Source organism: Gymnogyps californianus, chromosome 7, assembly GCF_018139145.2.
Source record: "Gymnogyps californianus isolate 813 chromosome 7, ASM1813914v2, whole genome shotgun sequence".
Classification (NCBI taxonomy): Eukaryota; Metazoa; Chordata; class Aves; order Accipitriformes; family Cathartidae; genus Gymnogyps; species Gymnogyps californianus.
In genome coordinates this window covers 30,840,413-30,860,453 of record NC_059477.1, presented here as the reverse complement: position 1 = coordinate 30,860,453, position 20,041 = coordinate 30,840,413, and the positions used below count along the sequence as shown (strand labels likewise).

Below are 20,041 nucleotides of genomic sequence, written 5' to 3'. Positions count from 1 at the left end.
AGAGTTAGTTACCTTTTGCTGTTTTGTCTTTGGGTGTATTGGCAGCAGTATTTACTTCCTTATTCCATGTTAGTTCTCCACAGTTGTTATCAAACAGACCACTGTGGCTCAGTGCTAGAGCTGCAGGATGGGTTGAATCAGCTGTTTGTCTTTCACTCGGCTGTCAGAAGATGTACATGGCACTGTGGGGGTGCTCGGCACCCGTGGGGTCAGGGATTTCCATCAGTCCTATTACCTGCATGCAGACTTTGTCAGAAAAAGTGTTCTCTGTTAGTGTCAATTCCTGATCAGGTTTCAACAAGAACTGAGAATTTCACAAGTTCCTGCCTTGTGTTATTTGCACCTGGCTAGATGCTCGGATCAGTTCATAACTTGACTTGCCTGTAATCGGTACCATCTCATGCAGTTAAATTGAAGTGTATTTGTCTAGTTTGCTGCTAGTACTTTCAAACATTCAGTGCATTTCCAAGTAAATTTATTGTCATTTTAAAAAATGTGATGGTCCTGTATAATCTTACTGTACCGTAATATCTCTTGGCTAGAAACCAGAAAGTGTTTTCTGCTCTTCAGAAGACAAGTGTCAAGATAAGCCTTTGGATTTACCTTGAGTATTTGGGGGAGAGAGGATGTGTAGAGGCAGGAGCAATTATTGTACAGCATTAGCTGGGTACCAGTGTACCTTGGGTCTTCTCTAGCTCTAGACCTGAGCTGAGGGGAGGATTTCCTGATGTATCTTGAGACAGATATCTTGGATCTCTCTTTATGGAGAATGAACCATGTTCCCAGAGTTCGTGATAGATGTCCTTTCTCCATTTCCTAGTTCACTTTCCCTAAGGGATGGCTAACATTTTCCTTTTTAGATTTGATTATCACTCAGCTCATGTCACCTCCATTTCTAGATGATTATTAGAGTACTCCTAGAGAAATGTCACTTTTTACAAAATCTACCTTTCCATTAAAAAAAAAAGTATTTGTGAATAATATAAAAGTAGGACAGTATATAATAGATGGCACTGTTGCATTTAGTGGGCTGAATCATTAGTGGGCATTTTCATTACCAAATACAACAGCTTGTGAGCCAATTTCTGCTCTCAGCACCTCAAATTTGCCACCAGAGCAGTTCAGGGCATAATTATACGTGATGGTTTGCCTGCGTGAATGAAATCAGGCTGTATCCCTGAATGTGAGCAGTTGCTGAAGACAGGTTTCTTGAGGGAGGAGAGAGTCACAGTGTTTCAACTCACTGCTGATCACTGAGATCTCTTTGGGTGTGACTTAATCTTTAGCTAGACTTACAGAGTTCTCTTTTAAATAGTCCACTCTTTTAAACTAAATAACATTATACTGGAATGTTAAAATCTTAAAGGGTTGAACACTTAAAAGGGAAATCCTTAAGTCTAGCTGGAAACTAAGTGGTGCTGCTGACTTGGTTGATCAATCTGAATTTGTATGACTTTAGGGGATGCAATGTGATCTTGTTGTCCTCTTCTTTCCCACCACCCCAATTTGCTCTTTTTCTTGGTTGTCTTCTCACAACAGGCAACTTACAAACTCTGTTCAGGCTCCTTTTGAGAGAGTAATGTAATGTCAGGTTTTACACAGCAGCCTTGTTTTCAGAGGAGTATTCTTTTCCCTGTAGTAGGAAATGAAAAGAACTTCTCCAAAGATGGCTTCAGCCAAATACTCAGTTTAAACAAAACACAGTGGGTCATTTTTTGACCTCTACTCCCTGTGTACAATTCCCGTTGCATCCCCTGCTTCTGTTTGAGAGCTGGACTTGGCCTAAACCCATAGTGTCTGTACCGGGAATCAGTGCTTGGATCTGTCAGAAGAGCTCAAAGGGTGATGGAAACTTTGGCATTAAACAAGGCCTTTAAGCCGGGGTGCCAGCCAGGGGGTCTTAAAAGAAGCTAAGCTTCAAAAAAGGGTGGTGTAAGAACTGCGGGTTGAAAGAGAACTTGGTTAAGTGAAGTTGATTAAATGTGCTGTACTGTAGATAGTGGTTTCCTGACATCAGAATTTCTTTCCAAGACTCCAAAATCAAATGCTACTAATAATATGTGGGAAATAAATCATTACCAAAACCTCTGGTATCTTCTGGAGCAGCATTTCTGAAAAGTAAGCAAAGGTGCTGTGTATAGATCTGTCATTAAAAAAACATATTAACAGATAATCTCACTTCCAAGCTCTCTAATGGAAATTGTAGGCTATGCGAGTAGTGCAACAGTTAGGAGATAGTCAGGCGTCATTATACCCACTTTTATTTTGCGTAAACTGTATTTTTTTTTAATTTGCTAAGACACATTTGCTATACGTTTTTGTTGCAAAAACAAACCCTACATAAGCTTCTGACATAATTCTCTATGCTTTTTCCCACCCTTCAATATTTTCCTGCCTACAGCTCTTAGGAGACTCCAGGAGCAAGGTACTAGTGCTTTCTTGACTTTTTATTTCTATTTTCCAACTTTCCCCGCCCTGTTGCTAACGCCCATGATACTGCACTTGAGTTAATTTCTACGCTTCAATCCTGCAGTCCTAGTGGAAGCAAAACTCTGCTGGCTTCACAAGTCCAAGAACTGCAGGACTGGACACTGGAATGAATTCTGTAGCGAACACTTTAGAATATAGACAGTCTTTTTCTGATACATTGTCTTATCAATCCTGTTCTGTTAAGGTTCATTTAAGAGTTTGTTTTGTAGTATAGTACACAATTTATTTTGCTACCATAATTATTCTAATATCCCTTCTGTAAGGATTGAGGTTGTCAGAGATGTACCTAAGGGAATCGGGTCCTCTAATGCCATTCTATGGAAATGAGTGGAATTTGGGTACTCAACTCCCTTAGCATCCTCTGGAAAAATCCTAGCCCAAACTAATGGAGAAATTCTCATCTATATCTCAGTGCATTTCTAGAGTCACTTCATTATCAATATCAAAGTGACTGTGCATGCCAGCACAGATTCCTTCAGCTCTTTCTTCCTTATCTTTTTTTTTTTTTCTTGAAGTAGAGGTTGTATCATCATAGAATCTGTAACAATGGAACTGACCATTATTGACAATAAAACAACATATGATTTCATTACCAGTAGCTAATTCCACTGGGCATAAATACCTTGCTTTCATGCTGGAGAAGGCAGGCCCTGCTCCCCTTAGTCACTCAAATAGTCTCATTGAAAGCAATGGGATCTGTCTTGCTCTACTGTGAGAGGTAAGCAGGCAGTGCTTGGTGACGTCTTTAAAACACTTATGTCACTAAAAAAGGAAGACTGATGCTGTTGATAGTGATTACGGATAGAATGTTTTTCTTTTGGTATTGATGTAACTATATATAACTTACTAAGTCTGAGTTTCCCCTTTTCCAGAAAAAGCCAGTGAGAAGAAGATATGAACCCTATGGGATGTACTCCGATGACGATGCTAACAGCGATGCATCAAGCGCTTGCTCGGAGCGCTCCTATGGTTCCAGGAACGGGGGCATTCCACACTACCTGCGGCAGACTGAAGACGTGGCCGAGGTCCTGAACCACTGTGCCAGCTCCAACTGGTCTGAAAGGAAGGAGGGGCTCATAGGTCTACAGAACTTACTGAAAAGCCAGCGGACACTGAGGTGACCTTGATAGTTTTATAGTGTCAGTCATTCATGAGAGATGGCTATAGTCGCAAGCCTGTAATATGTACTTGCCTTATGGAGACCGATAGTGTCTTTCACAGCTGTGAAGGCTTTGTCTCCACAATGTGGGACTTTTGTTACTCTTGGAAAAATTTCTGCTATGTCGTCAGTATAATTGGTGTTAAATTTGTAGTGGTAACATAGAAAGGACTCAGGTAAGCATGCTATCTTCTCTTAGTCTTCCTCTGTCTCGTGAGGACCTCCAATGGTAGGTGCTTGTTGCAGCACAGTGAGATTTCCCACAGTGATGGTATCGTAAATGCACTCAAAGGGTGGTACTCTTTTTACATTAGTCTGTTTGAGCCTTCAATATTTTTTTTTTTTTCCCCAGCAACTTAGTTGGTGAAGCAAACACTCACTGCACTTATTCTAAAATGACTCAGGGTGTGTGTGTTTCAAAGATGAGATCAGACAGTACTCTCAGTATGTTGGGTATACTTTGACTCTTTATGAAGGCTGTGTTAGGCGTAATTATAAATACTATTAGTAACTCTTGAAAAATCTTATATTAGGAACTTGAGTCTCCTATAAATGCTGTAGTTTATAATGTAGAGGGAAGTTGCTTAGGGCAATGAAGTAGGTGTATCAACTCTGAAACTTTGCTTATGGTAGGAGAGGCCGACATTTTTCCCCTGTTGAAAGCCACATAGACCCTTCAAACACCTTTGGCATGTCACACATTAAAACAGATCTTAGAATTACCCAATAGTCATGTGGAAACTTCATACGGCCACAGGTCACGTTAACTAAAGTCAACTGCCTCTCAGGCCATAGGCTTTTCAACCTTAGTTTATGGTGAAAGTATTTGGAAACAAGCTGTTTATCTCTTGGCTCCTTTGAAGATAACATTCATGAATAGCTGCGATGTTTTTATTTTCCTGTTATGAATATTATGTACTTAAATTATGACCAAGTTTATAAGTGATTGTTGTATGGTTTATAGCCTACCTATTTGGATTTGCGCAGTTGTTTCCATTTTAAAAGGCCTTCATACTGGCTGAAAATATTTGATGGTTCATGTTAACAGCCTGAATGAAAATGTACTGAGAGCAGGCCTGGAAAGGTTATTCTCTTGCCATCATAAAAATATTCTAGCACTTCACATGATGTGGTACAGTCCTTAAGTGGGAAGTGCTACAGGTTTTTAATATGGGTAGTTAGAGTCTTTACATCAGAGATGCTTTTTGATGTGGTCTATTTACAAGTCTTTTAAAAGATACTTCCCACATGTATGCTGTCTTTTTTCTTTTTCTTTACTTTAATGAACTGTCTGGAAAAACTGGCACCTCATATACTTGTATGAAAAAGTTGCGTGAGACTTTGATTTTGCCACAAAGGTGTGTGAGGATTATAACCAAAGTTTTGAGTGCTGTTGGGGATAGTTCCAAGGGAGGAAATGCTGAGAAGGTTGGGTGATGGGCTATTTATCCAGAGCAGTAGCTCTTAGTAGAAATGCTGGTAGAATTAAACTATTGTTTTCAACCCTACTGGCTGCAGTGTTCAAACTGTATTGCTGTCACTAATCCCTCAAGCTAGCAAGTTTTCTTAGCTTTGATCGTGAATAATTTATAAACCTGTCGCAGAAACTACACCCCTGCAGAGTTATTTTTTAATTTGATACTGGTTTTAGTTCTCTAGATTATATTTCATTTTGGTTTGCTTTTGGTCTTCTTCCTCCTTGGTTCAGGGTTGATCTGGTGCCTGTTCTAATGATTAGATTTTATCATCCTGTTTATTCCCACGGCATCTTGCAGAACATCATCAAGGTCATTAGTCCAAGGGGCAAGTCTGTCTGTCTGTCTTCTAATTAAACCTGATATCTTCTGTTGTGGTATAACAAGTTTAATAAAAGGCAGTGATGTGGCTAGGTTTTCTTTACTGTGAACTGAAAGATGGCTGATCCTGTATTAGCCAGGATTTGCATATCCAGAAAGATGTGCGTGCAAAGTGGTATGGCGCTTACCTATACTCTTTGTTCCATACAGCTTCATGTGGCCTAGTTCTCTAAGGGCTCCCCATAAGGTCTTCTAAATAAAACAAGGCCAGCAAGTCCCTTAAGGAAATGTTCTTCCACTGCCTGTTTCAGTTTAGTACTTGCATTGTTACCTTGGGTCCATGAGCTTTTAGAAGGAGACACGCTTATCCTTGCTGTCTTCATGTAACCTTTGTCCAGAAAGAAAATTCATTACAGTAATAAATAAGGGTTCATTGAGAGAGCTGCAATCTGCATGAAGTCAGGAGAGCGTTGTAGAGTAATCATTTTGAGACTGTGCAATCTCATCCTAAATGAAGCTGACAGCTTGCTGTGGCGTCGTTACAAAGACTTTTTCCTCTACACCAAACTCTTAAAACCATTGTTTTTGTGCCCTTTTAAAACTTGATCAGCCTTTCATGCATAGGTTTATTTGAAAAAATGTCCTATGTTACTTATAAACAAGCTAACATAAAATACGTGTAGACTACTAGCATATTCTGGCCTGTTCTTTGAAGCTTAGAGAGAGAGAGAGAGAGATGTTGGTGGACTGTAGAATTAATGTCTTTCTGGAAAGAGAGTACCTGTAGTCAAAACCTGAAAGGCTGTTCTCTGACCAATCCACGTGCATTTCACTAGTTGCTCTGGTTTCATAGTAATTGTGAAAAATAGCTAATTGCATCCATGGTATGCAGGAAATGTTACCTAACTGTCTTGCTCTGTTTTTGTTTGCACAGTAAACAAGCAGAACTTCTGCATTCTTTGGCAGTTTGCCTTGCAGGAAAACTAAGAGTTTTATTTTCAATACATTGCAAATAAGAGCTTTGGCACCAAACAGTTCTGCATTTGACTCAAACTCAATATTTTATGAAAGGGACCCATACATCATTCTTTTTTCCCCGGCATAAAAAGAGCATTACTGAGAAGCTAATAATCTCTTACTAATAGGAACTTAGATTGTGCCTTGATTTAATTATCTTCTGACTTACTGGGTTGCCCACTTGTTAATCTGTCTTTCATTTCTATATATTTGTCTTCTCAATGTGCCTGCTCTCAGACTTTGGAGTTAGTTCTGGTATCTGTTAATACTGTGTGATTCTGGACTGATTTTACTGAAGCAACTGAGAATTTAGACCGAAATATTTATGATTAGTATATACCCAAACCCCATGAAAGTTCTGATTTTACTTGAAAATTTGAATTCCCTGACACAAAGGAGACTTGAGAAACCTATTCCTAGGCTGCAAAAGACCCGTGTTTCAGTGAGTCAGCAACCTTGACTCAGGCAGAAAGTAAATACCTCCCAAATGTGCACATTTCAAGTTGTCTTCTGCAATCCAGAATATAGAAGAAAATAGAAGCAGCAGAAAATACAAGTGTCTGGCTTATGATTTTAAAAAAAAGTTTATTAGATTTCTTAATGTAAGACTGGTGATCCTAGCAGTTAAACTGGAATGCCAGTTAAGGCTTTGCCTAGATACAGAGCTTTCAGAAGTGTGACTTAAGTAACATTTAAATAAAGAAGGTTAGATCTTTCAACTGTTAATATTTATTAGCTTTTTTGCAGCAAATAAAGCTTGAGCATTAATATCACGTTTTATTTATGTATTTTAGCCGAGTCGAATTAAAAAGGCTATGTGAAATATTTACTCGCATGTTTGCTGACCCTCACAGCAAGGTAAGATCACAAAGACTTGGCTCGCTGTCTTACATTACCATGTGTGCACATCTGACACTGTTCCAAGATGAATGTTTTGTATTTCTACCCCTGCCATCTGCCGGGGGAAACTGGCATTTATAAATCTCCTTGATTTTTATCTGTTTTACAATGAAGGGATGTGTCTCAGTCTCTCTTATGTTGCTAAGAACTGGTTACTCCGTGCTTCCCAAGGAGCAGCCTAATGCCTTTCAGATGTCAGCTCCTGGAGCGAGAAGTTCAGTTTTATCTGTACTTCTCTAGGGAGTGTCTTGGTGATACACGGTAGAATGAGGTCCATGAAGGGTAATGAGCCGTAGTTCAGCATCACGGTCACTGGGGTTTGTGTATCGTATACACCTGGGAGCAGTATGGGGTCTCACCAAGACACTGTTCTGGATCTCATAATTAAAGTATTTAATATAGCCACTTTGCCTTCTTTATAACACTGACCTCTGAAGTTAAAGGCTGTGGCATGAATTTACAGACATCTCTTAAAAAGAAGCAGGCTAGGGAGTGGGGAGGTTGGGCCCATAGGCACGTTCAGACCCAGTGGTCTTCTGTCGATAGGTAAGCGGGACCAGGGAGAGGGGAAAAGGGAGTTCCATGCCCTTTCCTGAGGAGGTTTGCTGGTTGAGGGCAACCAGTAGTGGCTGGGTAAAAACATCTGCTGTTGTGTTAAATAACAGTTTGAGAAAGAATGAGTTCTATAAATATTTGTACTTCAGACCACTTGGTAAACCAGTTTTAATAAACGGTTGTCAGGTGGAAATCCCCTGGGCAGGCATAGTCACCTGTCACAGGTCTTGCTCGAAGTGTGCATTTTTGGCTGTAATTATAGTCTGGACCAGCTGTCTCACAGGCCTTGCCAAGTGTGGCGGTTCCTACCTGCAAGGTCTTAATGTTTTGGTTCTCAAAGGTACAGTATGTGTTGTGGAAAGGGTGAAGGTGTAGCTATTTGTTTGCAAACTGTTTCCAATTTCTGAGTAAATTGAGGGTTTATTGCACGCTGGACTCAAGTATGTCCTCTGTGGCAGCAGTGATCTGTCATCTGCACTGCTTTTATAGAATTACTGCTACAAACTCATTAGTTGTGGTGTTAAACATATGTAAACTTTGTTACATATAAACATATGTTACTTTCATGACTGAGGAGACTGGATCTGATCCAAGGTATATAATGTTTTAAGTAATTCCACTGAGAAGAGATTGTGTTTTAAGAAAATGTAAACTTTCAATGAATGCATCTTTTATCTGTTGACAAACTGCATCTGAACAACGAGCCTTGATCCCTATGTGTGCTAACGAGTGGTTTGTTTTGTTGCATGGCCTGCTTTGCTGTGGAATTCACAACAGAGAGTAAGTGTATTCTACCCCCTTCCTTCATTCGTTTCATGTGGTATTTTAATACGACACATTTTAGATGTGTCTTGTCTGATTTTTTTTCTTTTTCAGAGCAATATAGTCACTAAAATCATTCATTCATGAAACTGTCTATAATGAAATCATCCTGATACTCAGATTGTAAACTCCCCTGCCCTCCCTTGGTTATTTTTATTTAAAGCACCGTATTCCTTTTTGTGACACTTGTTTTCTTTATAGGTCTTCAGCATGTTTCTGGAAACCCTGGTTGATTTTATCATCATTCATAAAGATGACTTGCAGGATTGGCTTTTTGTTCTCCTCACCCAGTTGCTAAAGAAAATGGGAGCAGATTTGCTGGGGTCTGTGCAGGCGAAAGTTCAGAAAGCTCTGGATGTCACCAGGTAGAGTACTCAGATGGCAAATGTTATGGAGGTTTTTGCAGGATTACAGGAAGGCACGTGATGAACATTTTAGAAACCCAGCAGTGCCGTATATTTTGAGGGCTCAATCTTGATGAATACCAGAATAAAGGAGAACAAAGTTATGTCACAGTATTTCAAGCATTGAATTAAAAAGGCCTGTCTCTTTTCTAAATAGATAACTTTAAAGCATAACATTTCAAATGTGTAATTGATAATTTTGTTAATTTGTTTTTTTGGTGTGCATGTGCATAGACATAAATTTTCTTTTTGATTGCAAATATTTTTTTTTTCCATCAGTATTCAGAATATGAATGGTGCTTTACCACAAAGTTCAGAGTATCTTTCATGTTGTCCAAACAGCAAATAACAGTAATGTCAGGATAAGACCTTGAATGCTACTGCGATGTGCACACCAATTCTGTAGTCCATGTCCTTTTCCAAGGATGTCCAGCACAGGACACTGTTACAATAAAGTTCAGCTCATCCTGGAAATAGGATAATTAAAAAATGTAGTAGTAATCCAGAAGAAAATAGGGTAGAGTAGGGAAAAAGAGGAGAGAAATTAAAACTACGTATGAACTCTGAGGACAAGATAAACCAGGCTGCTACTAGAGATACGGGAACAAAGCACAGCCTGAAATGAAGGAGGAATGGACAGGTGTGCCATAAAGTTGGATAAGCGTCCAGAGAGCAGATAGATTAACAGTGTATAAAGGTATTGATTTAGCAGTTTTCTCCAGTATTAAATCAATAATGAGCTAATCCTTAGACTTGGAGTTTCTCTGGTTGATGGTAAAGTTAATAAGAAAAGCATGATAGGTGTTGAAATCTGTTGTGTAAGCTCTAATGTATCGAGTTAATTTAGTCCTGAAAATTTATGTTGCATTACATTTTTGCCTTTTTTTTCTTTGGACAGGGATTCTTTTCCATTTGATCAACAATTTAACATTTTGATGAGGTTTATTGTAGATCAGACCCAAACACCAAACCTGAAGGTCAGTATCAAAAGCCTTTTCACTAAAGCATCAACATGATTGTCTTAGCTTGCCATGTCAGGCATACCATAAGGCATAGAACTCATAATAAAATAACTAATTGTGCGTACCTGCATGATATAGAAATGATATCGGCAACTTCGATTAACTCTCTCATTCTCCATTTTAATAAATCTAAATATCTTTAAAATAGGGCCCTATAACTTACCACAGGTCAGTTAGAGTTGGGCTTTGAGCACACTGGAACGTATTAAAGTTTAGACATGGAAAATTCCTCTTCGCCCTGGTCTTGGTGGAAAGAAAACCTGGTTGTGCAGGACAGAAGGGACCAGACCCTGTCTGAACAGCTGGGAAGTTGGGACCCTAGGCACGCCTTAACAACTGGTTGTTGCACAGATCGGACCTAGCACTTGTAGGATTTGGAGAAAAAAAACCATCAGAGCTTTCTGTTACTGAATCCTCCCAAAGGGATACTGTTGTGCAGACTGTTTTTCAGGAGGTTACTGTTTCAAGGCTATAGGAACACCGTAAACTCTGGAAGCCATACACATTTATCTTCGAGACAGGAATATACAGGATGCCAAATGGCTCAAGTGTTCTTTCTTCAGTCTCCCAAATTTTGGATCTTTTGACACTCCAGCGTCAGGCGTTTGGTTTGAGACCAAAAGCTGTGGTTTGGCATCTGGAACAATAACTGCTGGTGGAAACAATGTGGTGGAGTACTGATTTGCTTATGCAAACGCACAAGCAGACATACTTATTTCAAGCCGGTTCTGATATACCATTCTGGACTCAGTGCACAAAATTTATCCTGGGTAGAAAGGATCCTCTTGATTTTTGAAACATGACATAGAGACATGTCACAAGGCTATTCTCCCCCCCCCCCCCCCCCCCCCCCCCCCCCCCCCCCCCCCCCCCCCCCCCCCCCCCCCCCCCCCCCCCCCATGTGACATAAGTCTTGTCAATCTGTAGTGGTATCTGTTTATTATGGGATAAATCCATCTTTGCCAGCTCATGAGCTTAACAAATCCCTTTTTACTTCTCAGGTGAAAGTTGCTATCCTGAAGTATATTGAGTCCTTGGCAAGACAGATGGATCCAACAGACTTTGTGAACTCCAGTGAGACAAGACTTGCTGTATCTAGAATTATAACTTGGACAACAGAACCAAAGAGCTCAGATGTGAGAAAGGTAAGCCAGGATGATGAAGTATTTGCAGTAACTATTGTTCTTCCAAAAACAAACAAACAAACAAAACCCCAAAAAACCCCAAACCCAACAAAAACAGTCATAAAGGTAACGAAAAATTCAGTGATTATTAGAATTTTAAAAACCAGATTTTTACATGCCTTACTGTCCAAACCAAATTGCCACTTCAGTAAAGACACATTTCTGAAGCATGTCTTCATAGTTTTGGGTTTTTTTTCCCCCTACTAGGTACTTAGCCGTGTGACTTTAACTACTATTACTGTGCAAAAAGAGATCATAGTTTGGAAATGTGCTTTTTCTTGAGCGGTCTGGAAATATCTCTAGGTTTTTGTTTATTTAGGTGAAGACTCTGTGCTTTGTAGACTCGAATGAAATCTAGCGCAACTTCTGTGTTATAATATTGTTAAAGAAGGTAAACAAATCAGTAAGCTTCAGGAGCTCTCAACTCTTTTAAGAGCTGTGTGTTTATCTCAACCTGGAAAAAATTGACATTTAGGTCAGGCCTGGGTAATACAGTTACCTTGTTCTTTATCTTGCTCTAGATGCAAGTGTCAGGCAAGCTAAAATGGGGCAGATAGTGATACTCATCTCTCCCAAGAGAAAAGTGAGACTTAGTTTTATGTACCTGGCATCTGTAACACAATTTAAAATTACCTTCTATTCCCAGCCCAGATGTAGAAATAGATTCCAGTAGGAGTTAAAGGCTTGGAGATGTACTTGGATTTAAAAAAAAACAAAACCAAAACTTTAAGCATTTCAGAATGTAAAAATTGTATGAGATTTTTACACTCTACATGCACTTAAAATGTTGAATTAATACTAGAATAACATTTTATAACTTTGGAAATAAGAAAATTATTTTTGTTATTAGTCATTATTTGATACCCAGTGATCTTTTCATCAGAATCAAAAGTGCTGCAACTGCAGCACTATCTGAAAGCTGACATAAGGCTTCAAAGAAGCTTTTTGGGTGCATGCTGTTTGCTTTCTGGCATACAGCTGATTGGTTCTAGAGCAAAACATCTCATCCTCTTTTCTGAAGACTTTCTGCAGGGATTATTCACACCAGTGTGACTGAAATTTGCTTCTGCAAGATAGTCTGCCTCAGAAAAAAAAAAAAGTGACTTTAAATCCTGGACTTAGATCTGGAATATGGGTTTGCATTTTGGTGCTTCCATGTACAAAGTCAGAAAGAATTAAACAGGCAAAGAAGCTGCTTCTCTGTTACAGTTCAAGTAAACCACAAGCAGTTTACTCTGCTGGTGGTCTGCGAGAGGGAGTTGTAATTAATTTAAGTAGAAATATACATTGAAAAGCAAAATCTCTGCATATTGCTCAGCAGAAGAAATATTCCACCATTAGGGGTCATCATTGCTGCATGCAAAATTGAGTGAAGAGTATCTGCAGCAGCTGAAAAAATTGGCTGTTCGCTGTGAAGCTGTGGGATCTGGGGAGCGGGTGTTTACACTGTGGTGTCCGTCCTTCTGTCTGTTTCAAAGACTTGCAGACCTCTGGCAAAACTTCCAGCAGACTCCACCTGAGCAGTACCTGGGCAAGTGCCTTGGGGCTGACAAGAGATTACGGAATCTAAATTTTTTTTATTAAACCTGCATGTAACTTGGATTTGCCTCTGTAGGCTGCAGCTTTCAAATAAATTATTACACAGTTAAGCTAATTTAGGCTCCTAAAAATGAATGCCCAGGTGATCTTTATTTCATCGTACCGTTGCTGTACTATGATATTATTAAGAACATAGTACAAACCATGGGCTTTAGAAGAAACACTGCAGCAAAGGATTTGTAAGCAATCATTGGCCATTATCTCTGTCAGGTCTGTAGTTAACAGACTAATAAATTCATTGTGCACTAATGAACTGGATTATCAAGGGCCAACCCAGACAAGTGAAATGTTCTGAAGAACACAATTAAAAAATTGTTCTCCTTTTTTTGGAGACTGTAACGTGGAAAAAAAGTACCTTTTTTTTATATCCAGATGATTCATTTAAGCATCAGAAGATTCTGCCCTCATGGAAGGTATTACAGTGGCTTTCAAGATCTGAGGTTTTCTAAGTGCAAAGCAGACCATGCATTGTAAACATTGTCGCAACCTGAAAATTGAGACAGCAGTTGAGATGATGGGGGAGAGGGAGGAGAACCAGTTCAGTCTTCAAGTGATCAAAGTACTACAAGAGGCCTGTAAAAGTGTAAAATAAGGTAATTTTTCAATAGAATCTGGATTTGAGACCACCAGTGCAATCAACTCAGCTCCTGCAAGCTGACAAGAGCACACTTTGGTACTGAGGAGTCTTGGCTGGCGTAGTCCAGTCCACGTATGCTACTGCAGCTGACTTGGTAGAACAGCGATGCCGGTGCTCAACTACTTGCGGAGGCAGGGACTCTTTCCCCCAAGAAGTGTAGTCCTGCAGCCAATGTGGTTCTCACCCAGATTTGAGTTACTGAATGCTATCCTTAATGCAAGTAGCATCTGTGTGTGTGATGGCCATGCTGTTCTGTCTGGATTTTGCCTTTGAGCAGATGCAGGTAAAACAAGCTTGCTCATGCTGGTGGTGAAGTAATAAATGACCTCTGTCAGTGGGGAAAGCATGTGGCTGCTCTGTGCACATGGCAATTAGTTGTGCAGATCTGATCCTATGGTAGCAATCCAGGGGTCTATTCAAGAAATGGATTATATTTTCAGTTGATAGTGAGATTATCCTTTTATTAGTGATCATCTGTCCATTACTGCTATTCACTATGTGTGATGGTCATGGAGGTCCCACCCCCGTAGTGTTAAGGCACTGGAGAAAAATAGAAACCGAAGTGGCATTTAGTCCAAAAACCTTTTTCAAACTGAATGATACAGCTTTATTAACAAACTTCGCATATTCTTATGGTAACTACTTATGCACTCTTAATGAGCACACTTAACCTGTCTGACACCTGACTTGAACTACAGATCATGTTTTATAGCTAGTGAAATCAGAAAGAAAGTTAGTCAAAGGAAATGCTGTTGTGCATAGAACAGTTTATGGTCTCATATGGAATGATACCTGTAGCTAAACATAAGCTCTGTTATCATAAGAAAAACATGATGTACTTTGAGGAGCATATAGTTGATATTACAGAATGTCATTGACAAAATGTCGTGATTCCCTCTCAGGGCAGAAACCATTGAAGCTGCTGATAGTAGCCATGAACTATGTACGGTCAAAATTATTATCAAGCTTTATGTTTAAAATAAGGTGATCTGCAGTGTGTTATGGGTAAATATTTGTCTTGTTTTAAAGATGGCTAATACTTATGGGTGTTTACCCTGCGTTCAAGTTAAGATTTGCTTCCTGCAAGCAGTGCCAGAAGAAAGGTGAAAGGCATTTGTCCTCCGTACTGAACAAAAGCCATTGGGTAGAAGCAGGTCACGCAGCACTGCGTGGAGACCTGGATGGGATGCGGTTCCAGTGCAAGGAGAGCGCCTGTTGGTAATTTCCGCACATGCAGCCAGCTCGCTGCTTTTTCCCCAAGCAGAACATATCAATGAGCAGGGCACAGATCAGGATTTCAGATAACTGAGCTCTAATTTTGATTGCAGTAGTGTCTAACCTTGTGCGATGCACTTGACTGTTCTCTGCCTTGGTTTATTCCTCTCTGTAACAGGGCGTTAATTCTGATTTTTTTTTTTTCCTCTGGAAAGTGTTTAAGATTTGATGAAATAATTTTACAAAAGCCAGTCAATTACCACACAGAAGAGTAACACAATGGCAATGCAAATGCTGTGACTGGTCTGAGGACATTAAGTCAGTAACTTCACCATGTTATCACTAATATTGCCAGCAAAGTTATTGTGCAATCCTTACGTAGGTAAAGTGCTTATTGAATTTGGATGACAGGCTTGGGCTCTGTGTGGGAAAATACTTCGATCTTGGAAAAGAGCCATCAGTTTGAGAATGGAAATGAGAATGAGGCTTCTGATTTGACTCTGGCCAAAGCTTCAAGAAGCCTCCTGTCCAAGGCTCGGGTGAATGCAAACTGTTATTAAATGTGAGTGCTCAGCATTTGAGGGGATGTACTTGGAGTTATCTGTGAGGGCACACAGGATGTTAGCGTTTAGGAGGAGCTTGTACAGGCTGAAGGGGAACAAGGCCTTCTGAGGTGAAGGGCCAGTGACATTGCCTACTGTCTTTAATCAGCCAAGCTCTGGTCTTAAAGATAAATAACAATTTGGACTACTAATCTCAGGGAAGAAGAAATTTTTCCTTTGTGCCAGATATCCTGACTGGCTTCTCTGTTGATGAAACATTACTACAGTAGTTTTATTTTACAAGCCTGAATGCATTTTTACACATTATGGGCAGCCTCCTGTCACGTGTACATCGTGTTCTGCCTTCCACTTACGTAACTGGGAAAACTTTTTCTTTCAACTGTCCCACTCGTTACTGAGTTTGGCCAAGCTGCCCTTGAATACAGACAGTGGATGGGACTTGGTAAGAAACTAGAACCATTGCAATGAATCAAAAAGCCCAGGAGAGTGCTTGTGTTACTGTGATTTGCATGAAGATGAAGTCCCCCTCAGACTACCTAGGAGTAGGGCCCTCCTTGGATTGGCACCACTGGTTTGCAGGTGAAGTCTAGAGGTGTCCAAAGAAAACAAGTTTGGGATCAGATTTTTTCCTAAAACCGATTAATTGAGAAACTGTTTCTGAATTATACCAGAAGATGAGGAAGATTTCAGAGAGAAAGCTGCAGGTCAACAAATTCTTCATATGCTCAAACAGCCAATGAAGATGTATTTACTACTTTAACTAGTAGTCCTAGATGTCATTTCTTGAGAGATATTGATGTTGTCACTTTGATAAGGAAATCATATCTATCAATAAAGCCCAGAGCAAGCTTGGATAAAATATTGCTGTGATGTCTGTAGGAGGACCAGTGATAGACAGGAAAGCAAACATTGCTAAGGAAATGAAATTGGGCTCCTTTGCAACATGATGCCATGAGACCTCTAACATCTTTCCTGGAGCTTTAATTTTCCATCTAGCATCAGGCTGATTTGAGCAGCTCTGGGGCAGAAGCTTCACTGTAAAAGCACTCCCAAAGACACTTTAGTGAGCTGAAATGGCATCGTTCATCTTTACTGGTGTTGAGCAATAAACACTGCTGGTCATGGCCTGTTACAGTAGTAGTGGCAAAGAGGATGTTTGCAGAAATGCTTTTGAATGGCAGATTGTTTTAATATTCCCCAGTCGCAGGCCCTTGCCTTTCTGGGTCAGAGGTTTCTGTAGCACTCTTGCAATATTCCTACACCAGATTTGTGCATCTCATGGACTCCATGAGGAGCCAAGTTACCAGAGAACCAGACCTTACGATTTCATTTCAGGCTTATGGAGTCTTAAATAGGACTATGTCCATACTGCTGAGGTCCACCTTTTAGCCAAAGGATATTCCTAAAGAAGTCAAACTCAGCCTAAACGCACAGAGGAACTCCTTTCAAGCATTTAAACATAGTCAGTGTTAGAAAAAATAGTGTAATACATTAAAAAAGGCACCTGGTAGACTTCAGTGTTTACTTGATTTAATGCTATTAGAACAAAAAGGATCTCTGTGTCCTAGCTGTGTTTCCAAAATAGTAGCCGTCACTTTCTGTTTGTTTTGAATTTGATGCTAGAGAGCTATGAGAGCCCAAATGTGTTTAGTGTATGCAGTGTAAGAAAAATGGCTTTTCCCAACGTTAGTGGCCAGAAAATCATCACGTGCTTGTTGGAAACATGGTGCTGGAGTAGATTTCCTTAAAATGAATCTCTTCGCTTTATACAGCCTTCTAGTATCCTTTGAGTTGAAAGCAGTTTGTAATATAAGCACATTTCTCAGTTTGTTTAAAACAGTAAGAGCCAGTGCATGATAATACGAGATAAGAAGAAATTGCTTCACAGAATGCGTATACTCATGCTTATATTATGTGTCTGTGCATAATATGTTTGTGTGTATGTGCCATTTATATAAATACACACGCCTACATAGGTATAGATGATGTATCTATTTTGAAAATCGAGATTAGAGGTGGTATTTACATGATGCATTGTAGAGCCATCCAGTAAATAGACCATAGACTGTTTTCTCTGCACTGTGATGGATACGTCTGCCATACTTATTCTAGCATTTTGAAACTCCGTGCAGATTAAAGTGCATGTTTTCATTACAAACCATCTTGCTTCAGTAGCTTTTCTTCTTTCTTAGCTTATATGTGGGAACCTCCCCCTCAGAATTCAGACTTACATCATGCCAGGTTTATAATAAAAGTTTCTCAGTTGTTAATGAAATGTACCTTTGCTTCTAGTCCTGAAACCTGTTTTTGCAACAAATGTCACTTTGTAAGGAGCAAAGTTACTCAGAGTAGCCTTCATTAGCTTGACTTCTGGAGTAACATCTGGCTCTCCAGAAATAATGAACATTTTTGCCATGGTCTTTGCTGTGCCAAGGTCACAAAACAACAGCACGCATAAGGAGTCATAATCCATTATAGAACAGTAATCCAAATATGTGATGATTCAGTGCTGCATAGTTTTTGCTGGCACTTGTTTGAGATGCCTTTGACACATGTAATGCAACCATCTATGACTTGTAAAAGCCTTTCATGATGTGTTAAGTGTATGCTGTATAAAACACAATAGCAATGTGGATTTAATCTGTATGTGAATTCTGTATTTAAGTCTGTAAAACAAATTCTTCCTTTTTGGGATGTGGATGTAAACAGCATATTCTAATAGAAGTCTTTTGGGAAAACTGTGTGTTTAAAAACTTGTGCTCAAGCTAACATCCTTGGATTATGTGTGAACTGATGAAGCCATTGTGCTTCATATTACCGTATCAGTAGTGTGGATGTCCATACTCATCTGATTCTAGACCTGAAAAAGGAACAAGCAGCAGGTTTGGTTTTGTACATAGTTTGTTAGCTTAGTGCTAGCTAACACTGAATTGTCTGCTGGAAAATACACTTAAATAACATTTGTTTAGAGCCTGCAAACACTCTCAGTAGATGTGAATTAAATCACTTAACATCAGCTATGCTCATTGGAGAATCAAAGCGTTGCCCTATGCCAATGTGTGCTAATACAAGCTGCCTAATGTGTCACTGCTGCCTCTCAATCTCAGTGGATCTGTATTTGATCTGCAGTTTAGTATAATCCAAAGTGACATGAGAGAGAGAGAGCTTCTCTGTTCCAGTGTGCCTTAAGTTATTAAAACCAGATTTGCCTTAGACTGGATGGTGAAATGAATGATGCATACAGAGTATGATTATGTTTGTCAAAAGTGAGTAGATGTTAGTGTGGATCTTTCCCAGACCGATCACATGATAAAAGGCATTTGTAGACAGTGTTGGTCTATCAGACTGATGCCCGGACTGGAGTCAGGAGTTTGCAAGTTCTTAACTACTTCTTCCTCTGAACTTAGAGACGTCTGTGAGGATAGGTGCAGGCAGATGCAAGCACCTATTCCCCTACTCCTGAGTGGCCGGATGCAAGTGCCATCTCAATAGAGCACTGCCTAGGCTCTGCACCTCAGCAGAGGTTTTCAAGTGGTTATGGAGGCCATCAGGAGGTTGCCAAAGCAAAGCCTTGTCGGAGAACTAAGGGATGACCTGTAAGCCTGAGTTGTGGCTGAATTTAATTTTGAGCCAGTGCTGCCCTCTGCTGAAAGGAATGCTCTTCTGGTTAAATCAAATATTAATGCTTTTTGTTACTTGAAATTGAGCAAGCAACTGATTAAAACTCTTCTGCAAAAAGAGAGCATGTGTACTGTTTAGATGATTTAGTTGAAATCTATGCTTTCTCTAAATAATATCAACTTTCCTGTTTGTCAAACCCAGACTATGCATAGTTGGGTGGGTGAGGATTTGCCAGCTAGGACAACTACAGCTTCCTCAGGGCCCGGTGAAGGAAACTTGGAAGAGAAATGTAAACAGGTAGACTAAAAGCCGTGTGCACTAATCACACTAATCGTGTTTGCAGTCTCAACTCAACTGTCTAGCTGTGTAAAGAGACCTTGACCGGGAGCCTGAAAAAAGCGTGTCTGCCTGTGAAGCAAGTTTTGGCTTTGGTGTGCTTTTCTGTTAACTCTCTCGTTGTAGTCCCTCATAAGCAATCAGAGTATGAGGTCCTCTCCTTTTATGGGGCTGCCAGTGTTGTGAGCCCATTGCCAATAGAAGTTTGAGTAACTTGAAAACTGCTTTCATATAGCTCAGGCAACTAGCTGCTTATTCTGCTTGGTCTATTGGACCAGCGACAGCAGCAATCATAAGGCACTTGTATTAAGCTTAGGTCACTGACCACATTTCCTTTCTAAAATCAATGGATTTTTCCAGTTAGCCTTGATCTTTTTGCTTAATGAGCCCAAACCATTTCAAAGAGACTTTATTATAATTCAACCAAGTTGCAGAGGTTACAGATTTTGATAAATCTGACCAACACCCACTGTCTAGGTGGTGAAAACAAAAAAAAAGTTGCTAAAGCATTTGTGTCCCTTTAGCAGCTGACACTGTTGGACAGCATGAATTACATTGATCTAAGTGTGAAACTTTGGGAGCTGCTACCAGCTTGTGGAACCTGATCCCTCACTGCATTGTTGTAAGGAAAATAATGAAGTTATATAAGCGATCCTTTGCAAATGATTCAAGAACCTGACGTGGAGCCAGACCCCCTCACTAGCATAGTCAGGCTCTGAAA

The 20,041-nt window shown here is 39.9% G+C and overlaps 1 protein-coding gene across 9 annotated transcripts in view; it reads left to right on the top strand.

Moving 5' to 3' along the window:
* Positions 1-20,041, top strand: part of CLASP1 (cytoplasmic linker associated protein 1) — a 173,025-nt gene that overhangs the window by 116,688 nt on the left and 36,296 nt on the right. For 4 of the 9 annotated variants that reach the window (XM_050899691.1, XM_050899689.1, XM_050899690.1 and 1 more), the window contains 7 exons: positions 2,402-2,425; positions 3,363-3,607; positions 7,257-7,320; positions 8,695-8,697; positions 8,941-9,104; positions 10,042-10,120; positions 11,167-11,310. In XM_050899691.1, the coding sequence (XP_050755648.1) occupies positions 2,402-2,425; positions 3,363-3,607; positions 7,257-7,320; positions 8,695-8,697; positions 8,941-9,104; positions 10,042-10,120; positions 11,167-11,310 (723 nt within the window). The remainder of the gene's footprint in view (positions 1-2,401; positions 2,426-3,362; positions 3,608-7,256; positions 7,321-8,694; positions 8,698-8,940; positions 9,105-10,041; positions 10,121-11,166; positions 11,311-20,041) is intronic. The other 5 variants (XM_050899685.1, XM_050899683.1, XM_050899686.1 and 2 more) reach the window with 3 other exon arrangements.